Source organism: Musa acuminata, chromosome BXJ2-8, assembly GCF_036884655.1.
Source record: "Musa acuminata AAA Group cultivar baxijiao chromosome BXJ2-8, Cavendish_Baxijiao_AAA, whole genome shotgun sequence".
Classification (NCBI taxonomy): domain Eukaryota; kingdom Viridiplantae; phylum Streptophyta; class Magnoliopsida; order Zingiberales; family Musaceae; genus Musa; species Musa acuminata.
In genome coordinates, this window is record NC_088345.1 from 3,271,831 (window position 1) to 3,295,765 (window position 23,935).

A 23,935-nucleotide genomic window follows, 5' to 3' on the forward strand; every position below is an offset into this window, starting at 1 on the left:
TTTTATTAATATATATTAGTAAAGATGGGGAATAATGGAAAGTTGATTTTATTGGTGTTTTGGTTTTGATTGTCAAGCTAAGCTAGCAAATATAATTATACTTTTCAAAATGATGTGATCATAGAAATCTTTTTATCTTAGTATAATAGTATTTGATACATGCTCTGTCTCCTATTGGATTGGTTTGAAATGTTGTAACATCTAAACATGTTTTGTCTTGCTCTTGTAATAATGTATAAATAGAGTAATTAATAATACCTTATTGGAAATCTAATTATGACATCACAGTATGACCTAAATGACCTCACCACTTCATTCATTCCCTATAAGCAATTAAGTAATAAATAAATATTATTTTCCTCATAAGTTAGAATCATTGCTTCAATTGTTCTCCTCCTTCATATATACTTATTTACTTTATATTTCACCAAAGACTTTCATGTGAAGTCTTAGTAGCGATGATTGAATGTGCACACCAGATATTAATTATATTAATTAAAAATAATTCTTATCGGTATAAATATCGGAAATTTAAAACTGATAAAAGAGGATATATAAATAATTTTCACACTCCAATGGGTGACATCTGTAAAGTAATTGCAGCGTTTGTGCATTGGTTAGTGATTCAAGAGAGGATAAACATAATTTTATACTTCAGAGGGATCCAAATGTAAAATATCGCAACGTCGGTCTCTGCATCCTTTGTTGGGCGTAAAAATAATATTCTTTATAGGGTTTTATTTGCAAAACAGCCGCAAGTTTTATGCGCTTGTTGCCCAGAATGCCCCTGCGGGCGCCTGGCATGAATACCTCCGGCGATCTCCTTATCGCACGATATATTTCCCGAAATGTCGCCGGAAATAGAGACGACGATCCGCCACTCCCGAGCTCTGGAATCTCTCAAGGAATCCTCAGCGAGGAGTCCTCCCTACATGGTAGGAGGAGGGACCGGAGATCGAGCCAACATTGGTACGACCAGACGAGATCAGGGCTCTCTATTGCTCAACCTCGTCGCCCGTTAAGGTCGGATCCCCTTTCTCAAGTTGGTGAAACCTAATAATTCTTTACTGTAAGATGATGAAGTTAGGGTTACTTAATCACCTCTACATGCCCAAAAAACATAGACTCTTTTGCTGGAGATTAGTTCATTGAATGCGAGAAGTAGATTCGTGTGGGTTGGGACCTTGTTTGATGCCTGTACTTAGGTGTATAACCTATTAACATTAACTGAGTAAAACTTCCTGATTACACAGAAACTAACTTGAATGAAGGATGGGAAGTTGATTGTGTTAGGGTTTCTGTAATCCCATGAAACCTCAATTTGATTGGAGAGGAGAAGTTTAATGATTGAACTGCAATCAAAAGCTTCATTGTGTCAAAATGTTCTGTGACAGAGGTTGGGCTAACTTGGTTTGTACTTAGTTTTCTTACAGTAATTGATGATGCTATAGGTAATTTGGTGAATCAACACAAGTGGATTCATTGGAGATGTTTGTTTCAGATTCTTGGGAGGTGATGGTAAGATCTCGCACAAGGATTCGCTAAATAAGTAACTAATTACCTAACACATAAGACACTGAGGAATATGAATGTTGTGGGGAATGGCTATTTAACTTGGTAGGGTGAATTGATAAAGCAAGAACTTTAAGCAGCAAATGTTCATGAATTGCAATTTACTAAAGCTCGATAACAGCATGATTTCAAGTTGGTATGCAATATAAACCTACATGATTTCTGACTAACGGATTTGTGTTTTTTAGCTCCCGAATGCTCAGAACTTATTTCCTTTACTTTAGCTAGCCGCTCAATAGACTCAAATCTGAGGAAGTCATATGATAGAGAGATCGTATACAATTAAAAGAAGTGATAGCCAATCTCAATGAGCATAATTTGGTCACCGTATCGTTGCACGATATGTTTCTCTTTAAAATTGTTGGGAAGGCCTAGGAAGACATGGAAGAACAGTATTTCCCATAAGTTCAATCTCTCACAGCTCTCTTCAAGAAATTTCTCTTCAAAAGAAGGAAAAAAAAGAAAAAACTGAATGGTAGGACCCTTCATGCTTAATTTTATCTCTTAAAGAAAAATCTGATTGGTAGGACCATTCATGCTTTTGTATTGCTTTTGGAATGTCTGCCGAAGGACATAAATTTGCTCGTGTTAATGAGTTTTAGCCAAAGCTTTCTGGTCTAGCAACCATTTCCAAAGTGTAAGTTATATTATTCTTGCAAGAAACTTATGCAAATTCCATCTTGTTGCCGCCTCACGTTCTCATGCAGTTAAAGAGTAGAGGAATTGCCTCTGTAGGAAGAAAACCATGAGCTGCAAAATCAACTCATAATATTTTCCACAGGTAGGGCAGAATCATGCACAAGGATAGGAAAAGCAAGATGTTATTTGCAAAGTACATCCTCGGGATGCCCTTAGATCTCGGCATGCCTGAAACAGCCTATTTACACTTGAGAAGTTCCAGAATTACATCTTTTTTTGGCTGAATTAATGCATGGAGTTTCATGTTCATTTCAGCAACCCAAAATCTCGACTTATTTGCATAACATCTGTCCACAAAATATTGATGTTTCTTCCTTCATTCTTACATTAAAATGCTTAATAGTTTCTTATCGATTCATATTTTGCTTTCTTTTTTCAGAAACTCGATCCTATCATCCCAGTGAAGTTACTCGAGTATGATACAATGCTTTGAACAGTATGATCGCTGCTTTATATTCTATGACTACATTCTGCCAGAAGAGTTGCCGCCACCATCAAAGCAAACCTCTCCAATTACTGTGGCACATCACCCTTATATTGTAAATAGGACAGAGAAAGAGAGGGCATTATGTGAAGTTTCAAAGTCTAGAAAATTAAATCCTGAGAAATATTTGCTGTTCTCATGGTCTTTCAAAAATATTGTATATTCCAATGAACCAGTAATTTTTGTATTTGTCTCTTTAAATTCAAATTTATAAAGTACCAAAGGATGTTTTCCATATTTGAAATTACTTGGTTATCATGTTACAACCTGAGTTTATCAGATGGATACTAAACAGTGTATATATATATATATATATATATATATGTGAAGAATTTAAATATTTGGATGAATATTTTTTAGGGCATTAATTCATTGAAGCAGTAAATGAACGCTAAGAAGTTGAGTGGGTTAAAAAAGTAATAATAAAAGTTTAATAAAACATTAAAAATTAAACAATTTTTTAGTAAGGCAATTTAACGACTGCTTTTTTGCCGGGAATCGAACCCGGATTTATTGCTTGGAAGGCAATTATCCTAACCTTTGAACTACAAATGCTTTGATGACGTTACTTTGCCCATATTATTATTAAGATAATAATACTATGTGGTTGGAGTATGCCGTTCATGAGTTCGTCCCAGGAAGCTCATCGGTTCTCGAGGAGGACGACACATCAAAACTCTATACATGATTCTATTAAACACGCCGGGCATTATGACGGTTCAGCTTTCCGAGCATGGAGGACGACATCAACGACTGCTACCAAACCGAGCTGGTAGGTGAGGGGCATCGATCATGGCGTCCAGCTAAAGCAACAGCAGCAGCAGCTCATGAACTCGGCGATCCTCGAGTTTGTAAGCATGCAGATCTTTCCCAAGTGGATGAGGAAAGAAAAGATGCGGGGGTGTTTGGAAATAAGGTCCATGCGAAACGGAGAAGCCGGTGCAGTTCCATTGTGCTTCGCGTACCCTCGAAGTCTGCCATCTCACGGTAGGCGTGGGGCCCCTCCCGCCGGAGATCCCAAAGCTGGGGGCGAGGGCACGGCCGGCGGACGCTTAAATGAAGACCGCCGTCTCCATGACACGTTTCTAGCTGCAGGTCCCACAGTTTGCGTCCACTATTGTGTCAGGCCGTTTAATGGGTACCGGAGAGGTTGTTAGTCGATGGGAGTAAGTTGACACGGCTCGTAACTATATTTTCCTGCGCCACATCAATCTGTACGTGTTTTGGTGTGGGTCCCGAAGTCTTGATCCACTATTGTGTCGGGCTGTTTGGTGGGTACAGGAGAAGTCGGTAGATGTAAGTACACTACGTTTCCAGGTTGGGATATGGCCGACCCGACGTCTCGTCCAATGGAATTAGTTTAGCGTAATGACTAACTTAAAGGTATATAATATGATAGATTACGACATAATTTAACTTAATTAAGAGAGTTTAGAAGATAAATAATGGAAAAAGGTGATTTATTTATTATTTATTTGTTTATTATTCCTCGGGGTCTCGAAACTTTTTCGAAGCTACTCCTCCCTCCCCACTCTCTCATCTCCTCGCGCGCGCCCTGCCCCGCCCCACCCCGCCCTAATCGATCCCAAAACCTAGCTTTGAGATACGGGTAGGGCTTCGACCCCGCTCCCCCGTCCATCTCCCCAAGGAGTCCAACGTTCGCCGGCCCCGGCGCCGGTCTGGAGGAGTGGAGAAGGTGGAGGCGTCTGTAACGGGGCGTGAGGCCAAGTGGAGGCGTGACAGATTCGATTTGTCTGCCCGTGTCGATGCCCTGTCCGAATTTATGGATGCCGAAGAGCCGACCGTGCCACCCCGAGAAGGGGGAGGAAGACCAGGAGGAGGCGAGGAGGCCTTCACCTGTCTCTGCTGCAGCCCCTCTTGGGTCCCCTCTATGGCCTGGCGGTTGTCCCTGAAGCGGAAGCTGGACGAGAGGGACGCAGAGGCCCGCTGCCTGTCGTGCGCTGGCGTCGGCGTGGCCCGGGTGGAGACCGAAAGCGAGGCGATGGCCCTCCGCGAGGCCCTAGTCAACCACCAGCAGTCGGTCCAGAAGCTTCAGGCGGAGCTGGAGGAGGAGCGGAGCGCTGCGGCGTCCGCCGCCACGGAGGCCATGTTGATGATCCTACGGCTCCAGCACGAGAAGGCCGAGGCCCAGATGGAGGCCCGCCAATTCAAGCGCCTCGCCGAGGGCAAGATGGCCCACGACCAACACGAGATTGCCGCCCTCGAGGATCTCCTCTACAAGCGCGACCAGACCGTGCAATCCCTCTCCTACGAGGTCCGGACGTACCGCCACCGCCTTCTCAGCTACGGCATCGGCATCGACGGTGGGGTACCTAGCTCTGAGCCACAGACCCCAGACACGGACACGGCCACGGCCGCCTGTTCGGTCCCGCAGTTCGACCTCCTCCATCATGGCTATCCCCCATCGAGGTGCAACGGGGATGATGCCGCCAACCTGGATAAGTACCATTCTGGCCCGGAGGTCATCAAGGGGGAGGGGTTCTCAGCAACCATGGACTGTGCTTCAAACAGTGGCGGAAGGCATGATATGAGCGACGAAGTGTATACGGTGGCTGCGGTGCATGGGGCGAGCGAGGAGTATGTCAGCACACCAAGGGAGCTCCGAAACAGAAGGGACATGGCGGGCAGGGTTGAGGAAGCAGAGATAAGGAAGCTTTATACGAGGTTGCAGGCGCTTGATGCCGATAGAGAGTCCATGACGCAGACATTAATTTCTTTGGGCACGGATATGGCTCAGATGGTGTTGTTGAAACAGATTGCTCAACAAATGTATAAGGAAGTGGCACCAGAGAGGAAAATAGTCAAGAAACCATTATCTTTCAAGGGGTCCTCTCTCATATCAACGATTAAGGTAATTTTTCTTTTGTTGATATTTTCTTAATGCACATCTTATCTTGCATATGTTCAACTCAAAAAATGCTTTACTTGCCCCTTGCAAAAGGATGAATTATGTGTGTTACTTCAAATTTTGTATTAATTCATTTGTGATACTAAATCTAGAAGATGCACCTCTGTGTGTAACTGTTGAGTTACCATCATGGATTGTATGTGCAGCATGAGTCGAATTTGAAAACAGTATATCTGAATTCAATTTTTTTATGATTTTTTTTTTAGTTAAACTTATGCTGATCCGTTAAAGTGACCGCTTAACTCATACGCAAAGCAGATGTAGACAAGAGTAGGATCGCCTTATAACCTATACCATTGGTTGGCTTAAGAAAATTTACTTTTTCTTTAATTGTTGAATTCATGAATACATGGAGTAACCTCAATATTATTCTGAAAATAAAAAGAAATGTGAAAGAAAGTGGGCTTACAAGCGTAGTATGATATAATTATGAAGTTTGAGGTCGTCTAGTATCCCTGCAATATCAAATATTTCTATTTTAGCTGCAACAAGCATCGTATTTTTATTTTTTTTTGCAAAGAAATATCTCTATATTTCTGACACTTTCTATGCCCAGGATGTAGAAAGCTCAAGAAATGTAGCTCTGTTTTATATCATTACTCTCATCTAATGCTGAAACTATGCCCAGTTGTTAGTGGCCTGAAAATTAGTTCAGGAAGTTGTGGAAATTCAAGATTAATTAGGTAATTTTTGATGTGTTAGAGAAAAAAAGGTTAATAGTGTTGCATAGGTCCTTCCTCTATGAAATGCAGTTAGACTAATATTTAGAATAACTTTAGATGGAAGTTATCATGTTCTTTATTGAATCTTTGATGATGATGATTGACAAGTTGTGTCGGATTGAAGGGCAGATGTCTATTCTGCACATGAGCCCATAATCTCATACTGTTAGATTGGATTGGTAGGTTACAATAACCTTGTATAGGAATGCACCCAACAACTCGTTACCTGATGTATTATATTTCTGGGGAAATTCTTCATTCCAGGTGCTTTAATTTTGGTTTACTTCCATTAGTTCCTATTAGATTCTAGATATCAAGTGTCTAGGCATCCCTGAGCCGATTCTTATAAAGGTTGTAAAAGTCGATCATGAAATAAAATGAAGTTTCTTACTTGATGATTCTTGGGATGTGGAATGCTCCATACGCAGGTAGTTTCAGTGTAGCTTTATCCAAAACTAAGCATGTCTACATGCCTAATGGAATTGCTTCATCTGTCAATGGAGATTTCTGCATGCATCAGAATTGTATTTCAGTTACATTCTTTCATGAATCTATATGGTATAGTAAGAATCAAGACAAGAACATGGATGTGTTTCTTTGGCCAAATGGGTGACAAGGATCTTTTCAAAGCCAAAACTATCTCAATCACTACTCTAATGGAGATTATCCGTGCTGGCTTTTAAAAAATGAGTAGGCTATTCCAAGCTTTGAGGGACTTTCTGTTCTTTATGAAGCATTAGTCCTATGCTGTAGTTTTGGGCCTGAGCTTCTATAGTTTTATTTTGGTTGTTTCTACTGAATGATTGTTGATTTGCTATATATCTTGCTTATTGTTCTGTTTCACGATTAAATATAATTTATCTTGGGAACAATGGTCAATAAGCATGATTGTGTCCTATATTCCTTTAAGTGAATTATGTTATTATGCTTGGAGTTGGACCTTGAATGTCTTAAGTTTTGAAACACTGATAAATTGTTGGATTGCATGTCTATTTTTATCTCTCCCCACAATGAATGCCTGCCTATTACCTTCTTTCACCATAGGTTAACTCCCCAGTTAGCCAGCTGGTTCATTGTGTCGATGTTTAGCTGTTTCTAAAGTTATTTGTGGAGTGCAAGCACAGCAACCATCACACTTAGTGAATCTTTTTCTGCTACGAGCTTCTCGATGGGCAGTGCTTATAAACTAAGAGACTAGGTGTTGGTGTAAACAACTTTGAGCCGTGGCCCCGGGGTCGACGCAGCTTGGTTCGGGTCCGGATGATGGGGATCATCCCAGGACGGCCCTTGAGACCGCTAAGGTGGCCGACTGCTGTGGTCCGATCAGAACGGGGTCGCTGTCTCCTCCGGGAGTGAACTCCTCGCCTTGGACGTTTAGTGGGAGGCCTCCATCTTCGCACATGCACATAGGTCGGGTCGGGAGAGCTCGGCCCGACCCCTCCGACGATCAAGTCAGTGGATAGTCTTAGGGGGTTTTTTTTGTCTGTCTCCTCTGTCCTCTCTCCTCCTCCCTTTTTCCTCGGAGTACGAGGGTTTTTATAGTGAGAGTTATCGTTGCTTGATGTGCCTGCCTGCAGGGAGCAAGATCGTACTTCTGGTAGCGTCTGACATCGACGTTGGCGTGGCGTGAATGATCGAGCTTGAGCAGGATGTTAATGTGCCTCGGTCGGCGTTCCAGTCCGAGTTGACCAGGTGCTGTCAGGTCAATAGAGGCGTGAGGTGTCATCTGGGGCAGCTGACGTCACCCGAGTCTTATCGTCATTATTACCCTCATCATATTCCCCCCCACCCCCCCCCCCCCCCCCCCCCCTCGACGGACGCTATGCATCGGTTGTTGCGGAAAGGGGGGACCAAGGCATGGCTTCAGTTTTAAGAAACTATCCTTGTCGGGTGGTTGTAGTGGTGGCCCCGGGAAGTATGCGGTCGAGGAGCGCGACTCGGGCGGCCAAGCTGCATAGAGGTAGTGGTCTCGGGCAGCACACAGCCGAGGAGCACGACTCAGGCGGGCAGGTCGCACTGAGGTAGTGGTCTCGGGCAGCACGTAGCCGAGGAGCACGACTCAGGCAAGCAGGTTGCGCTGAGGTAGTGGTCTCGGGCAGCACGCAGTCGAGGAGCACGACTCAGGCGGGCAGGCCGCGCTGAGGTAGTGGTCTCGGGGAACATGCAGCCCAGGAGCACAACTCAGGCGGGCGGGCCGTGCAGAGGTAGTGGTCTCGGGCAACATGCAGCCCAGGAGCAGCACGACTCGGGCGGGCGGGCCGCGCAGAGGTAGTGGTCTCGGGCAACATGCAGCCGAGGAGCACGACTCAGGCGGGCGGGCCACGTAGAGGTAGTGGTCTCGGGCAACATGCAGCCGAGGAGCACGACTCAGGTGGGTAGGCCGCGCAGAGGTAGTGGTCTCGGGCAACATGCTGTCGAGGAGTACGACTCAGTCGGGCAGGCCGAGCAGAGGTCGTGGTCTTGGGCGGCGTGCAGTCGAGGAGCACAACTCAGTCGGGCAGGCCGAGCAGAGGTTGTGGTCTCGGGCAACACGCAGCCGAGGAGCACGACTCAGGCGGGCAGGCCGCTCAGAGGTAATGGTCTCGGGCAACATGCTGCCGAGGAGTACGACTCAATCGGGCAAGCCGAGCAGAGGTAGTGGTCTTGGGCAACATGCAACCGAGGAGCACGACTCAAGCGGGCAGGCCGCGCAGAGGTAGTGGTCTCGGGCAACATGCTACAGAGGAGCACGACTCAGTCGGACAGGCCGAGCAGAGGTCGTGGTCTCATGCGACGTGCAGCTGAGGAGCACAACTCAATCGGGCAGGCCGAGCAGAGGTTGTGGTCTCGGGCAACACGCAGCCGAGGAGCAGGACTCAGGCGGGTAGGCCGTGCAGAGGTAGTGGTCTCGGGCAACATGCAGCCGAGGAGCACGACTTAGGCGGGCAAGTCGTGCGGAGGTCGTGATCTCGGGCGACGTGCAGCCGAGGAGCAGGACTCAAGCAGGCAGGCCGCGTAGAGGTGGTCTCGGGCAACATGCAGCCGAGGAGCACGACTCGGGCAGGCAGTCTGTTCGGTGAGGAAGGTCGGGTGCTCTTGGTCCTCGGGCGCCCTCCTCTTCTATGAAGCTCGTTGCTAAAAGTCGCCCCACCTCCTCACGGCCATCCAGGCGTCCGTCGCGATGTACTGGTTAGCCCGCTGGAGCATCTCCGGTACCGCGGTGGGGGGTCGCTCCGCGAGGGACCAGGAAAATCTGGAAGGTCGCAGGCTTCTCATAAACGCCTGCATTAACAAAGAGGGATGAGCGTTCGGGAAACCTCGGATTTGCGTGGCAAAGCGATCCACAAAATGTGAGAGGGGCTCGTCCTCCCTTTGGTTGAGTCCGAGGAGCAGTGCAACGGATGGCTTCGGCCTGGCGTAGGCTAGGAAGTTAAGCTCAAAGTCCCTGGTGAGCTGGTCAAAGGAGGCGATCGTCCCGGTCTTCAAGCCGCTGTACCACGTGCGGGCTGGCCCTCTCAGAGTGGTGGGAAACGCCCGGTCAGAGTTTGGACTTGATGAGTGAGGTCCTGAAAGGCCTCGGACGACACGGGCGACGGGCCAGCTGGGGCGTCGTCAGGCGGCGACAGGCCCGGGTCGTTAAATATCCACCAATAGTGCTCTGAAGTCTCAACGGAGGGTTCGTCATGAGGTTCTCCGCGCGGGGTGTGTTCCCTCGGAGCTCCGATCGGGCGTGGCGCCTCAACCGCGAGCTCGTCTGAGTTAATTAGGCGATCCCCTGACATTCGGCCCTTCCTTCTAGTGCCAAAATGTTGGTGTAAACAACTTTGAGCCGTGGCCCCGGGGCCGACGCGACTTGGTTCGGGTCCGGATGATGGGGATCCTCCCAGGACGGCCCTTGAGACCGCTAAGGTGGCCGACTGCTGTGGTCTGATCGGAACGGGGTCGCTGTCTCCTCCGAGAGTGAACTCCTCGCCTGGACGTTTAGTGGGAGGCCTCCGTCTTCGCACCTGCACATAGGTTGGGTTGGGAGAGCTTGGCCCGACCCCTCCGACGATCAAGTCAGTGGATAGTCTTAGGGGGTTTTTTTTGTCTGTCTCCTCTGTCCTCTCTCCTCCTCCCTTTTTCCTCGGAGCACGAGGGTTTTTATAGTGAGAGTTACCGTTGCCTGATGTGCCTGCCTGTAGGGAGCAGGATCGTACTTCTGGTAGCGTCTGACATCGACGTTGGCGTGGCGTAAAGGATCGAGCCTGAGCAGGATGTTAATGTGCCTCGGTCGGCGTTCCGGTCCGAGTTGACCAGGTGCTGTCTGGTCAACAGAGGCGTGAGGTGCCATCTGGGGCAGCCGACGTCACCCGAGTCTTATCGCCATTATTACCCTCGTCACTAGGCTATACTCTTTATGCAGCTTCTATTTCCATTCCCAGGGCATTATCTTTTTTATGACATCCCTTTCTTCTACCAGTAAGTTGTCTGTTAGTTTTGGGTGAAAAGCCTGGAAAATTGCTCTCTCAAGTCAGCACGTATGTCATTAGTGGTCGGAGCATGAAAGTTTCTGGAATGGAGAATCTATTGGTGGCTCTATACTGTAATGGCAAATATTATTTTTACTTTAAGTTTTAGATATCTCAGCATACTTATGTCATCATTTAGGTAAAGAAACATACAATATCATGGAATCGTTGGCATTCGACTAGGTCATTTGCATCGTCTAATAATATTTTGCTATTTTTTCCCTTGCATTTCTTCCTGATAATTTGTGATTTTGCCCAGAGTGTCATCTCGTTCTTCTGGAGAAAGAAATCAGCTCGAGTCAAGTAAGTTTGCATCTCTCTCTCTCTCTCTCTCTCTCTCTCTCTCTCTTGAATTTTCAAGTTGAAGAATTAGGGGTGAGAATGAGTAACTGTTGCTTGTGACCTCACCAGGTACACTTTTGGCTTATCTCCCACCAACGTTGGCTTATTGCTGCTCTTGGACAAGTCTTCCCGAATGAGGCAACTTAGGTCTCTCACAAGAACACAGAGGTGACAGCATCGTCTCTGAATCATGAGCTAACCTTGCAAATCCTATGCACATCTGGATCTTAGCTCTAATTTCCCAAATCCATTCTCTCTTGCACTTAAAGAAGACTCGACATAAAATCTCATTGTGTCCTATTCTGATTCTGTTGGCGTGTGCATAGATCACTCAAACCTTTGAGATTCTTTTTGTTCTTGATGGTGATTAAATCAAAGCTAAATCTCAGAAGCTGGCAAATGATTTATAATGAGCCCTCAATCTTCTTAGAGTTTCCATCAACTGGCTTGAACTGGAAATGTTGTGTACCCGTTCATATCAGACAATGGAGTCCACAAGTTCCAAATCTGAAGAATTCATCCATGCTTTCTTGTGGAGATTTGCTTGTCGGACTCTTCACTCACTGATCTATCAGTCTTGAAGGAATTGAAAGCAACTGGTTGATGGCCACACTCTCCATTTCAGGCTCTCATATTTCTCAACTCTCTCAGCTGGTCCACTTGCCACTCCTTTGCCAAAACAGTACACATTTAAGATGTGATTAGCAGCTAAAAATGCTCTTTTGAAGTACTCACATCCTTCTGTTCATCTTGTTTGCAGGAGTAGCACCAGCATTGCACCACCAAGGCCCTGGAGATGAGGTAGAACATGTCCTCTGCCCTTTCTCCTTTGTGTTTGATGTGGAGCTTGTGACTGCCACAAGAGCCTCAAACCTCAATCCCCTCTTGCTCTCATCATATCCATTAACTCCTTTCCCTTTCAGTGTCTTTTTGGGGAAAGATCCTACAGTGTGCTTGTTGAAGCTGCAAATTAGATTCTCAAGATCATGCGGCAATAGTATGTGTTTTCCCTTCCAACAAACACAATTCGTAGACTGATGGAAATGAACGAACAGATCTCACGAACAGGTTCATGTTTCAAAAGGACCTGTACCATATTGCTTGTCCCAATAGCTCATTGATATCACGTATCTAAGGTGCTTTAAATGCTGGCTTCTTACCCCGATACCACTGTCATCATTTGTCTGCTGCCATCTGAATCAGGTGTCGGCCACACAACCGGGGCTCTGCATCGACATCACACCAGTGGTTGGTGCCACTATTTCTCTTACTAATCGTTGCTGTGCATCAGCTGGTGGTGGTCGAATTGTCTGTAAATTCCATCTGATTCCGGGCAGAAGCCATTACTGTGCTTATGCTTGTGATATAGGGCTCGTTCATCCTCTATCACAATGTGTTGTGACCTGACAGGACCAAAGGAGAGCATACAAAGGAGAAATTTCCTTTAGAAAACATTTATTAGTTTCTTTTTATCAAAAAAAATAATTTGTGCAATTAATATCCGAGACATAAAATATTCATGTTAAATCATGCATAACATCGCAGAAGCAATCATCTCCCATCTCATATCCCCGCCGTCCTTTGGGAGTTGCAGATGGTATGGAAATGGAATTATTGTGGATTGACGGTCGGGACGTCGACGGATCCACCCCCGGGAATTGGATCCGCATGAATGGGAGACGAACCACATCCGATAACCCGGCATCGACGTGGAAGCTTAACGCAGGGGGGATCGGATCCGCACGAGGTGGAGCGGATCGGTCGCAGTGACGTGAGAGCTGAGCTCCGACCCGTGGCGTGGTCCATACAGGTGGCGAGATGAGAGGCGGTCCGGCATCCATCGGTGCATGCAGGTCTCATGCTGGGGACGCAGCATTAATTAGGGGGCGGCACCGCCTCCAACGCCGCAACAAGAGCACCTCCACCCGATGGCGTGGGTGATGGGAACAGGTGTCGAGAGTTCATCCACAGGAAGACGGCACCAACAGCTTGGAGAAGCATCTGCTGCTGCTGCTGTCGTCGTCAGGCTTCTGACGTAAATGAGCAGTCTTATGAGCTAGAATTATCACAACTAATGATTTAGATCTCTCTCTCTCTCTCTCTCTCTCTCTCTCTCTCAAAGAAAAGCCCTCAAGAAGAAGCTGAGAAAAGTCCTTAGTTAACCTCATTTGAAGATGACTGAGGTTTTCTTAGGCTTCTCACTGTGGTTTAGGGTTCGTCAATCACACTATTCATTTGATTCTGTGTGTGTCATGCTGTCGTTCGACACAGGACATGGACTCCAATGACGCAAGAGATCACCGAGAGGAGATGGAGTACAAGGAGGGCGGGTATATTTGTCACCCTAAGAAGAGAGATGTTGTCCTTCCTGAGTCTTCCAAATGGATGAGGAGGAGGAGGAGGAGGAGGTTGTCGTCAGGCTCGTCACGTTGCTGGCCACACACCTGGGTGAGATCTCCAAGGAGAGCACGACAACACGGACTTCTCACAGCCATTCAATGAGCAGGAAAGCAGCCATGGCGACTGGCCAAATTTACAGGAATGGACAGACTCGGAATCCGACTCTCACCTCCATTTCCTCGAGCTCATGCGGTCTCCATCGTTGATATCTCTGGACATGGAATTCCAATCAAAAGGTGGCAAGTCTGGCGGAGAGAGAGAGAGAGAGAGAGATGAATTCACGGAAACAAAACCTTTCTATAAGGGAATTTAAAGCCATACTTAAAACACTCACCCATGTGGGCGATGTAAAGAAATAGATCTTTTATTTAGAAATATATTATTAAATTCTTAATTAATTTATTATTTTAAAAATATAATCAAAGATCATCGTATTATAACGTATCATTTGATATAAATGAGACGTATCGATTCGACAGGATATCAGGACAGGATATATTGATATGCTCCCGTATATGATGCATTGATATATTGATACATCGGTAGTAATACAAACTATTAAATAAAATTATCAAATAAAAATTATATATAATATTTTTTTATATATAAAATATAAATTTATTAGATAATTTTCGCATTGATATTTAAAGATTTTCGATTTGCAAGCTCTCTCTCTCCTCTTATCATCGATGGAAATAGAAATTATAGCTACCAAAGTCAACATAAGTAAGAAAGGGAGATTCAGCAATTTTTGTTTTTTAGTTATTTGAGAAATATAATAGTAGGCTCAAAACTTGCGTTTGTGTAATCGTAATTAATCATTGTCCTCAAAAGCATATTTTTGTCTTTTATTTTTCGCTTGAGATAAAAATGAAGAAGACAGGGGAGAAAAAAGATCATAAGATTTTTGAGTGTTGCCCTCTGTGATCGATCACACAAAGACTTTTTCTTCTTTGTTTGGTTTTGCCTTGATTTCGTATCTCTTTGGCGGTCTTCGACCACATCTCGTCTTGATATCTTTGACAACTCGTCAGCTTGGACTTTCCTTCCTCCGGTGACATGCGGCTGTCAGCACCAGAGAGAGAGAGAGAGAGAGAGAGAGAGAGAGAGAGAGAGAGCTGCATATTGAGGAGGATATGAAATCGACGAATACGAATTAAATTGGTCAAAATTAACAACAGTTCGATTCTAAGTCAAAATCGAAGTATCCAACGCTTTGAAAGTTCATGACGCGAGTACTAAGAGAAAGCGCATGATGATGATGATGGATGGTGGTGTGTCCATTCCTTGGCCGAAGAAAGCAAAAGCACCGGTTTCCATTGCGAGGAAGAAGCAGAAGCAGAGGCGTCGGCGTCCACATGGTTTTGTTAGGCCTTCGTAAGGGAAGAAATTAGTGGAGGCGGTGGCGATAATACCGTCACAACGTCAGGGGCTTTTCCGTGAATTAACCCTCGGTTCCCTGCACCGCACGACGCTGTGGTGGTGTGTGAAGGAGGTCGTCTTTATAAGAGAAGAAGAGAGAAGACGGATGGGTGGCATCGATCTAACCCTCACCTTCCTCTTCCTCGCTCGACCAGCTATATCACACACCTCTTTCTCTACTTCCTCACACCCAGGTAGGTACTGTTTATTTGTGTGCTCTTGTCTTCCTTCCAACTCACAATGATTCCTACTCTCTCTCTCTCTCTCTCTTGTTTTGATCTTGCTTTTATGAGAAATAACAGTGATCATATATATATACTTCACAATTTATCTTCTTGGTTGCATGCATGACATGTCATGTATAATATTTCAGAGCTACTTGTACTGTGAAGAAAAAATTGTATCTGTAGGATTATGGTATGGGCTAAACAACTGTTAGGAATGATCCACCACACACAAGCTGTAGTAGTTATGACATATAGTAATCACAATACATGTTGAAAGAAAAGATTTCTCTGTGCTTAGTTTCAAAAGATGTGTCATATCAAATATAGTGGAAAAACAATATTCCTTACACACACACACACACAGGAGAAAACAAAAAGACTAATAGTTTGATAGGTGACATCACTGCATCAGGAAAGATAAAAAAAAAAAAAAAAAGAGTTGGCGCCTTCTTGTCCTTTTAACTCGGTCTGAAATGGAAATAGATCTGAATTCTCCATGTCTCCTTTTTGAATCAAGCATGTGGGAGTATCTGACTGACCGTCGAATGCAGATAACTAACAGCGGTACCGTTGTGTTGAAAGATGGATTCGGTTACATCGATGATCGGTAGGACAAAGTCGGACCAACTGGAGAAGGTTGCAGCGTCACAGTCGATAAGCCGCACGGCCTCTGCTGAAACGATTCTGACCTCAAACACTAATGGGGAGCCGAGCTTATCCAGGAAGTCGAGCTTTGGGAAGAAAACAGTGGGAACTTCACCGGGGAGGAAAGTCGGGCACCACAGTCGGAAGTCACGGAGCGGACAGCTGAAGCTAGACTTGGAGGATGTGAGCAGCGGTGCCGCCTTGAGCAGAGCTTCCAGTGCCAGTCTGGGCTTCTCCTTTTCATTCACCGGCTTCACTGCCCCTCCTGAAGACATCATTGCGGATCTGAGGTCTTTCAGTGATGATGACAATGGTAACCTTTCATTCATTTTTCTTCAACCACTGAAAAGATGGAAGTTTATGCTTAGTCAAGTGTAATAAAAACTAGAAACTGGTACATGTGAACTTCAGGACAAATTTTGACCAGTTTGCAAAAATTAAACGGTCACTAGATGTGTACAAGCATGCGATAAAATAATAGGAAATTTCATAAGCACCGACAAATATTGTGAAACATATGATGATTGAAGTTTCTAATCTTCACGTGTAATGATCGATGAGACATGGTAGATGGTTGCACTAAAACAAAACTTTGGAACAATATTTGCATCACGATGCACTAGATTTATACAAACATGCAACAGATTGATAATACATTTCAACAATAGCATGTGCGAAAAACATTGAACAAATACTTGCACTTACCTAGAATCTAGAATTTTACGAAATTTTATTATTATCCATTTGTATCTTTAAAAATATTAATATCAAACTGAAATGATTTGCAAAATGACCTTGTCAAATAAAATCCTCATCTTGCAGGAAAGGATCCAGAGGCTGGACACATGAAGAAAAAGATAATATCAGAGCCAACTGTGCCAATATATATAAAGGTAATCCCAATCCAGAGGTATATAATTCAGTCATTGCTGAAACTTCCTTTTCTAAAGAAAGTTGGAATAAAGGCATAGTTCCAGAAGAACAGAACAGTTTAGTGGATGTCTATTGTCAATTGAAGCGTCAATGTGACACCACCTTAATCCTGCTGTATGTTCTCAGATCAGCTTAATCAGAGGACTGAAATCTGAGCAAGCATCTGAGAGTCTATAAGCATTCGTACAAGCTAATTTAGTCAGGTCTGGACGATAACCACTGAAAAGTATTTCTATTGCTACTTTCTTTCGTTAATGTTGCAGTTTACAGAGGTTAGATACAAGGTAATCCTCAAAGGAGTAACAACAACCACTGAGAAAGATATCCTCAACGGAATTACAGGTTCAGCGAGCCCTGGAGAGCTTCTAGCCCTAATGGGACCTTCTGGTAGCGGAAAAACCACTCTCCTGAGCCTCCTCGGAGGAAGGATACGTGGCAATTTGGTCGAAGGAACCATAACTTACAATGACGAACCATACACCAAGTCTCTAAAGCGCAGGTAAAAAGGCACTATGAAAACAATTAAATTGCATATTGTCTTTACTCTTTAACAAGTCAACCTGAATGAGGAACAAAAACACCTGCATGGATGTACTTCTAGGAACCTGCATAAAGTAAGCAAGCATATAAACTTCTCTCAAAAAATAACCATCAATACATTAACACTTTATTGTCAGATAGGATGGCTACTCTGCTTATATCAAAGAAAAAAGAAAACTAGAAGAAGATGATCATAATGCTTTGTCCTTAATAGCAGTCTTTGGAAATCATGTACAATTTGAATTGTGTTTGAGTGGAGAATGTAAGTAATTTCTGTAACATAAAAGAAGACATGTTCATGTTCTTCTTTTTGAATATCTTAACGATTGATACTTACTCTTAAGATGTCCTTCAGCTTGCTTATATGTTATGAATCACAATAAGATCGAACAATTGCATTCACCTGGCAGGATAGGATTTGTGACTCAGGATGATGTTCTCTTTGCACATCTTACTGTGAGAGAAACACTAACTTATGCAGCTCTCCTTCGTCTTCCAAACAAAATGAGTAGACAGCAGAAGGAGGAGAGGGCAATGGATGTCATCTATGAGCTAGGACTTGAAAGGTAACCTCCCAGTCTTCAAGCTATTTCCTGCCATATCCAGTAAAAAGCTCCTCTGAGGTGCAATTACTGGATGGTGTCTACTTTGAAAAGCCGGAAGAGAACTTGCCTATGTTGCCAACTCAGAGGGTGTTCAATCTTCCTAATTTTGATAACAATGGCAGGTGCCAAGACACCATGATTGGAGGATCTTTTGTACGAGGAGTCTCAGGAGGTGAAAGGAAGAGGGTCTCTATTGGGAATGAAATTATTATTAACCCATCTTTGCTGCTTCTTGATGAACCCACCTCTGGTTTGGATTCAACAACAGCCCTAAGAATAATGCAAGTTTTGCGTGACATAGCCGAGGTAAGCACAGCATATGTATTTATTTATTTATGTGGTAGTTAAACAACTGTAGCATACATCTAGATTGTGTGTCACTCCAGAAAGTCAGTGAGATACCTAAATGAATTGTAATCTGAAAGCTGGTATACCACTGAAAGTTATTCTCCAAGTGGGGAGAAAATATAGGTGCAAAAGGTTATACCTAAATATATTCTCAGCAAAAAGAGCCCCTTGAACTTGTTTAGTGAAAGAATGTATGTCAGAATATTAAGGCCATGCCACAGTCAGTGTTCAGACTTTCGGCCTTGCACACAATGGATATGCCCTAAACTCTCTCACTTTTTTTAACACAATGGCCTCAATAGATGAGTTCCATGTTGTTTCTACTCATTCTAAAATTTAGAGAGTGGTATGCATAAATTTCATGAACATACAATCCGATAGGTCAACAATGAGTATATTTTCCACATGTAAAGTTAGTTATTTGTATTTGCAGTGCACAGAATAAGTTCAATGAACAAGCTCTGCTAAGGAAAGTTCATAACAATGGTAAAAGGCATAGATTGGAAAAAGGAAGTAAATATGATCATATATCAGGGAAGTCTAATGTAGTGAGTTGCTCGTTACTTGCATAAAAATAGTTCATAGACCTATCAGAAACAAAAATATAAAAAATAAATATCAATGAAGAAAGAGAACTTCTATGGGAGCCCAACCAACAACACAAAGTGCTTTAACTTGCAACATAATATAAAACAATCATGATTGGTGCCCCTACAAGCTACTTTACTCAAGTTAGAAGAATACGATGGATATCAGTAAACATGCAAGGGATTTTACATCATTGTCTGACTCATGGCATCTTTTTATCCTACCTCAGGCTGGAAGAACAGTTCTAACCACAATTCATCAGCCATCTAGCAGACTTTTTCATAGATTTGATAAACTGATCCTTCTTGGAAAAGGTTGTTTGTTATATTTCGGGAAAGCATCAGAAGCACTGGTCTACTTTTCATCAATTGGGTGTTCTCCTCTCATTGCAATGAACCCAGCAGAATTCCTACTTGATCTTGCTAATGGCAACACAAATGATATTTCAATACCTTCAGAGCTAGAGGATAAAGTGCAGATAGAAAACCTTGGAAGCGATATAAGAAACGACAAGCCATCTCCAAAAGATGTGCATGAGGTAAGTTTAGCACCCTGATCTTAAAAGCATGCATTTTTCAATAACAAATTACAATCAGCATAATTATTAAAAATAAAAGAAACCAACCCTGATTGGAAAAAATGATACTTCCTTCTTACAACTACATATGCTTTTGACAATTTTATATAGATATTTAATGTTCATATAACAAAATATTTCTCAACGATGAAAGGGTAACATCTGGTGATACTTATCAGGGTAACAATCAAATGGACAAAAGATTAGCGCATAGGAGATTTATGATAAACCCACATCTATTTATATTGCCGTATTTTGCATTCATAGAAAAAACTATTATCTTTTGACTTTCATAAAAACTTTAAAACAGTACCTGGTGGAGGCCTATGAGACTAGAGTTGCTGTTAAGGAAAAAAAGAAGTTAATGGCACCTCTTCCTATAAGTGAAGATTTGAAGGTCACTGTGTCATCACCAAGAAGAGATTGGGGTGCAAGCTGGTTGCAACAGTACTCCATATTGTTTTGGAGAGGATTAAAAGAAAGACGACATGATTACCTAAGTTGGATGAGAATCACTCAAGTTATTGCAACTGCAGTAATCCTAGGTTTACTTTGGTGGCACTCCGATAGCACAACCCTAAAAGGTCTGCAAGATCAGGTAAAAAAACCATTTCCATCCTGTACTATAGAAATAGTAATTCCAGACAGGCTGACTAGTAGAAATAGCTTGTGTATAACAGCGTGTAGTTCAGTTTATCATTGGCTTCTGCTTATATAGTTTTAATATCACAACCAATGATCTAATATTTATGCATGAGATAAAGCTTTGTCAATGGTTTTGTGTTGATATTTAGGTCTATCGTTTAATGTCTGTAACTTTTGCAAATTTGTATGTCAAACATTAGTAACCTATTTAGCTACAAATAACTTATGCAAGCTAATCATGATTTATATTGTAGTCATTCTAAATAAATTGTCAAACAAATCCCAATTTTACAGTTGAGACATCTCCAAGGAATGGCTATACTATTATGCAAATAGAATTCTTAAAAGCATTCAACGAGAACTGATAAAAGAATAATATAATTATAATGTATATAGCAATTATGAGCAAGAATTTACTTAAATCTTCTTCAAATGTAAGTGGCAGCTAATAGCCCATTCAAAATCTAATATGCAGGCAGGATTGTTGTTCTTTATTGCTGTCTTTTGGGGCTTCTTCCCGGTTTTCACGGCAATCTTTACATTTCCACAAGAAAGAGCAATGTTAAATAAGGAAAGAGCAGTTGACATGTACAGGCTAAGCGCTTATTTCATGGCCAGGACAACAAGCGATTTGCCGCTGGACCTGTTCCTACCAATAATATTCCTGCTAATTGTATATTTCATGGCAGCATTAAGGCAGAGTGTGGAGGCCTTCTTTCTTACTATGTTAATTGTATTTCTCAGTATTGTTGCTGCCCAGGTATGCAGGACAAAAAATAGTATATTTCTAGAAGCAGCATCTGTCATATGTCATCAAGGTGTCGGTTATATAGAGTTTATCTTCTGTGCAGGGACTAGGATTGGCAATCGGAGCCTCACTAATGGACGTCAAGAAGGCAACTACTTTAGCTTCAGTTACAGTAATGACCTTTATGCTCGCTGGTGGATTTTTTGTGAAGGTAAGGGTTATTTCATGCTTTACAGGAGAATATCTTAATCAATATAAGCAAAATTATGAATCATCACATTTTCATCAAACACTTTTGTTTTATTCTACAATAGAAACACATATTTTTTTCAGATAAAAAATATTCATGTCATTGCATGGACTAGAGAGAAAGATTCTAATAGCTTTAAAGAACTAATAACAATAATATAATAAGAAATTAGTACTAACAATGATCTCAAATAAGAATTGCCCTTGCCACTCAGTAGAAACAGTATGGCACAAAAGTTCACAAGCAAAAACACAATGTATGTTAACTTTTGTGTTAAATAGTAATCATGGATGTTTTTGAGGCATTTGCACAATCTTTCTCCTCCACTTAGGTAAAATCTTGAAAGATTTAAGCAACATGTATGAACTATTTTTCTCCTGTTTGACATTATTAAGGGGAAAAAGGAAACATATAAATAAATGTGACACATTTTGTTTTTCTCATAGTAGATTGATCAAAATAGATAACATGGTACTAATAATTGCAGAGGGTTCCAGTATTCATATCATGGGTCCGCTACATGTCTTTCAACTATCACACTTACAGACTCTTACTCAAGGTGCAGTATGACCAAGCACCACTCTCTCTAAATGTTACTCACCTCAACAATGGTGTTATAGAAGTTGGAGCCATGATAGCAATGGTGTTTGGTTACCGACTCTTGGCGTACATTTCCCTAAGAAGAATGAATCTTCATCATGCTGCTTAAGCAAGAATGCACGGAGGAAATTTTTCATCTCCAGCAAATCATAGTTTGGAAAGACCCAAGCCCAAAGAGAAGGATGCAAAAAAGGACTTTTAGTAGAGATTTTAATTTCTATACTATCCATCATTTGGAATTTGTAAAGCATCGTGCTTTAGAAGATATGAAATGAAGAGGTTGAGCAGAAATTGTGCAAATATTTTCCTCACGGGAAAATTAGTTGCAGACGTAAGAAGATATTGGAACCTAAAATTTGTTTAAACCAATAGCCTCAATGTGTCTATACTACGCAGCACTAATTTTATTAAGAACATCATGTAGAAGAGAACTAAAGAATGGTTATACTTACATGATAAAGGATGCGTAGAAAAATATTTGAAATTATGATATTGCCTCGTTATCCAGAAGAGAAACATCCCAGAAAATAGACAAATGAATTACAGGTCATTGAACGTAAACTAAAGATGTTGAAAAACCTAACTAAAATTCAAATGACTTAAACTTTCACCCAAAAGCAATCTAAATTGCCATTCAAGTAAAGATGCTTGTCGGATATTAATTAACTCAATTCGGCAAGGAAGGACATAATTCCTTACAATAGAACTACTATCTAGAAATACAATTTTGAAGATCCCTATACAAAATAATAATTCATATTTCACAACTTGGAGGATGTCCACAAAAGCAGCAAATGTCAAAACTGAACCTACTTGGAGAAAACAGAAAAACCATACACAACCAGAAACTAGTTAGAACATTTTAGAATCTTCTGTCAAGAAACAAAGAAATTCTGAAGCCCTAGATATAAACTCTATTGGCGCGAAATACATTGTTTTACCCACTAGAATTTAGGATGGAAAAACCCTAGTTGTGTTTTCCAAGGGTTGAATGTCAACGAGCCAGTTATGTGATTCCCGTGTATGCTTACAGTATAGTACCAACAAACACAGAGCATAAGCAGCAGCATTCTGGATGCTTTGGATCTGACAAGCAATCAAATCTTTGAACCTATATCGTACATGCTTAGTGGCAATCATCACTGAACTTCTGCCGGTGCTACATGGTCATATTCATCAACATATGCATCGTGCACTAACATAATCAATTGGAGACCATTTAAGATTCCAAATTCTGAAATTTCTTCCGAAACCATGTGATGGTCCAATAGTCATGCCGTTTAACCATTAGTTCAGACACCGGATCAAATGACTGTCCTTTTCTTAGCTATGTGATGGTTCCATCAGTTCTTCCTTTGTTTTCCATGTCAATTTCAATCAGCACTAACAGTGACAATAAAAGGCAGCTCCCTAGGAAGGAGGCAAGAACAAGGCTTAAAAATTCAACAAAAAATGTAAGTTAAATTTCAAAAAACAGGAGCAATACCTCACCTTGTCGCTAAAACCAAGCATCACCAACGAACCAGCACAAAAAAGTAGGTTCATCCCTCTAGTAGTATCTAGAGCCGCTTGAGGAATCATAGGCTTCTAGAAAGATGAGTTGCTGCCACCATCCATCCAACCCGCCGACCAGTCCCAAAGCACTCCGTCGACCAAGGAGGAGGAAACCCTAAGTTCCTGCTCCGGCGGCCAAATCCATCGGCGTCAAGTGCTGGAGAGGGAGGCGAGAAGCTGAGACCCGACACAAGCATGGGGGAGAGAGGCCCACAGGTTCTCCTCCACAATCGACGAGAGTTCATGCAAAAATTCGTAGGATCCCCTGACGAAATGTGGTTACAGTAGAATCATTCCAGGCCACCGCGAAGAAGACAACCATATGGCCTATATATATATATATATATATATATAGTGACATACGAAAGTAGATGACCCACGAAGGTACCCAGGCGATCTGACCGCCAATTTGGCGCATATGAACGGGGTACTCATGGGTTTATGGATGTTTGGGATTTATCTCTTCCCTGAATTGCGTGTCAGATTCGTTCTTATTGCATATGACACTGCCACATTCGCACCGACCCTGCAACTCGTGGATATCGCCGGCCGAGCACTCACCAATCCCGGTGACGACTCGGTCTCCAACTCGGTCCTCAACCCCTCGCCATTCGT

General features: G+C 42.8%; 2 protein-coding genes and 2 long non-coding RNA genes across 5 annotated transcripts; 3 read left to right on the forward strand and 1 right to left on the reverse strand.

Moving 5' to 3' along the window:
- Positions 1-795: 795 nt before the first annotated feature.
- On the forward strand, positions 796-2,990 carry LOC135618356 (uncharacterized). Its single transcript, XR_010488981.1, has 2 exons — positions 796-1,023; positions 2,651-2,990. It is a non-coding gene; the product is annotated as an uncharacterized LOC135618356 (long non-coding RNA).
- A 1,275-nt stretch (positions 2,991-4,265) lies between these two features.
- On the forward strand, positions 4,266-12,400 carry LOC135618704 (myosin-binding protein 7-like). The gene is made up of 5 exons (XM_065119856.1): positions 4,266-5,627; positions 11,156-11,199; positions 11,308-11,406; positions 11,999-12,039; positions 12,162-12,400. Exons 1-4 carry the CDS (start codon positions 4,539-4,541, stop codon positions 12,036-12,038), a joined length of 1,272 nt encoding a protein of 423 aa, XP_064975928.1. The 5' UTR covers positions 4,266-4,538; the 3' UTR covers position 12,039; positions 12,162-12,400.
- Positions 12,401-14,940: 2,540 nt separating this feature from the next.
- Positions 14,941-22,066, forward strand: LOC103993845 (ABC transporter G family member 22). 2 transcript variants are annotated; one of them, XM_009414046.3, is made up of 11 exons: positions 14,944-15,254; positions 15,839-16,245; positions 16,755-16,825; positions 17,129-17,364; positions 17,816-17,971; positions 18,133-18,316; positions 19,176-19,484; positions 19,834-20,121; positions 20,644-20,928; positions 21,020-21,127; positions 21,654-22,066. In XM_009414046.3, the coding sequence occupies exons 2-11, from the start codon at positions 15,870-15,872 to the stop codon at positions 21,873-21,875; spliced, it is 2,235 nt and encodes a 744-aa protein (XP_009412321.2). In that variant the 5' UTR covers positions 14,944-15,254; positions 15,839-15,869; the 3' UTR covers positions 21,876-22,066. The 2 variants fall into 2 exon arrangements, with proteins under 2 accessions (XP_009412322.2, XP_009412321.2); XM_009414047.3 differs by lacking the exon at positions 19,834-20,121 and having other exon boundaries at positions 14,941-15,254.
- On the reverse strand, positions 15,538-17,133 carry LOC135618706 (uncharacterized). Its single transcript, XR_010489105.1, has 2 exons — positions 16,727-17,133; positions 15,538-16,274 (listed from the first exon to the last, which is right to left on the reverse strand). It is a non-coding gene; the product is annotated as an uncharacterized LOC135618706 (long non-coding RNA).
- Positions 22,067-23,935: the final 1,869 nt, after the last annotated feature.

What these genes read in the sequence shown, in the direction of transcription:
- LOC103993845 (XM_009414046.3), top strand. Translation starts at nt 15,870, where the DNA reads ATGGATTCGGTTACATCGATGATCGGTAGGACAAAGTCGGACCAACTG. An exon ending in CTCCAAAAGATGTGCATGAG is followed by an intron (nt 19,485 to 19,833) that starts GTAAGTTTAGCA and finishes ACTTTAAAACAG; the next exon opens with TACCTGGTGGAGGCCTATGA. An exon ending in TCAGTATTGTTGCTGCCCAG is followed by an intron (nt 20,929 to 21,019) that starts GTATGCAGGACA and finishes TCTTCTGTGCAG; the next exon opens with GGACTAGGATTGGCAATCGG.
- LOC135618704 (XM_065119856.1), top strand. Translation starts at nt 4,539, where the DNA reads ATGGATGCCGAAGAGCCGACCGTGCCACCCCGAGAAGGGGGAGGAAGA. An exon ending in AAGAAATCAGCTCGAGTCAA is followed by an intron (nt 11,200 to 11,307) that starts GTAAGTTTGCAT and finishes TGACCTCACCAG; the next exon opens with GTACACTTTTGGCTTATCTC. An exon ending in TCTCTCACAAGAACACAGAG is followed by an intron (nt 11,407 to 11,998) that starts GTGACAGCATCG and finishes TCTTGTTTGCAG; the next exon opens with GAGTAGCACCAGCATTGCAC.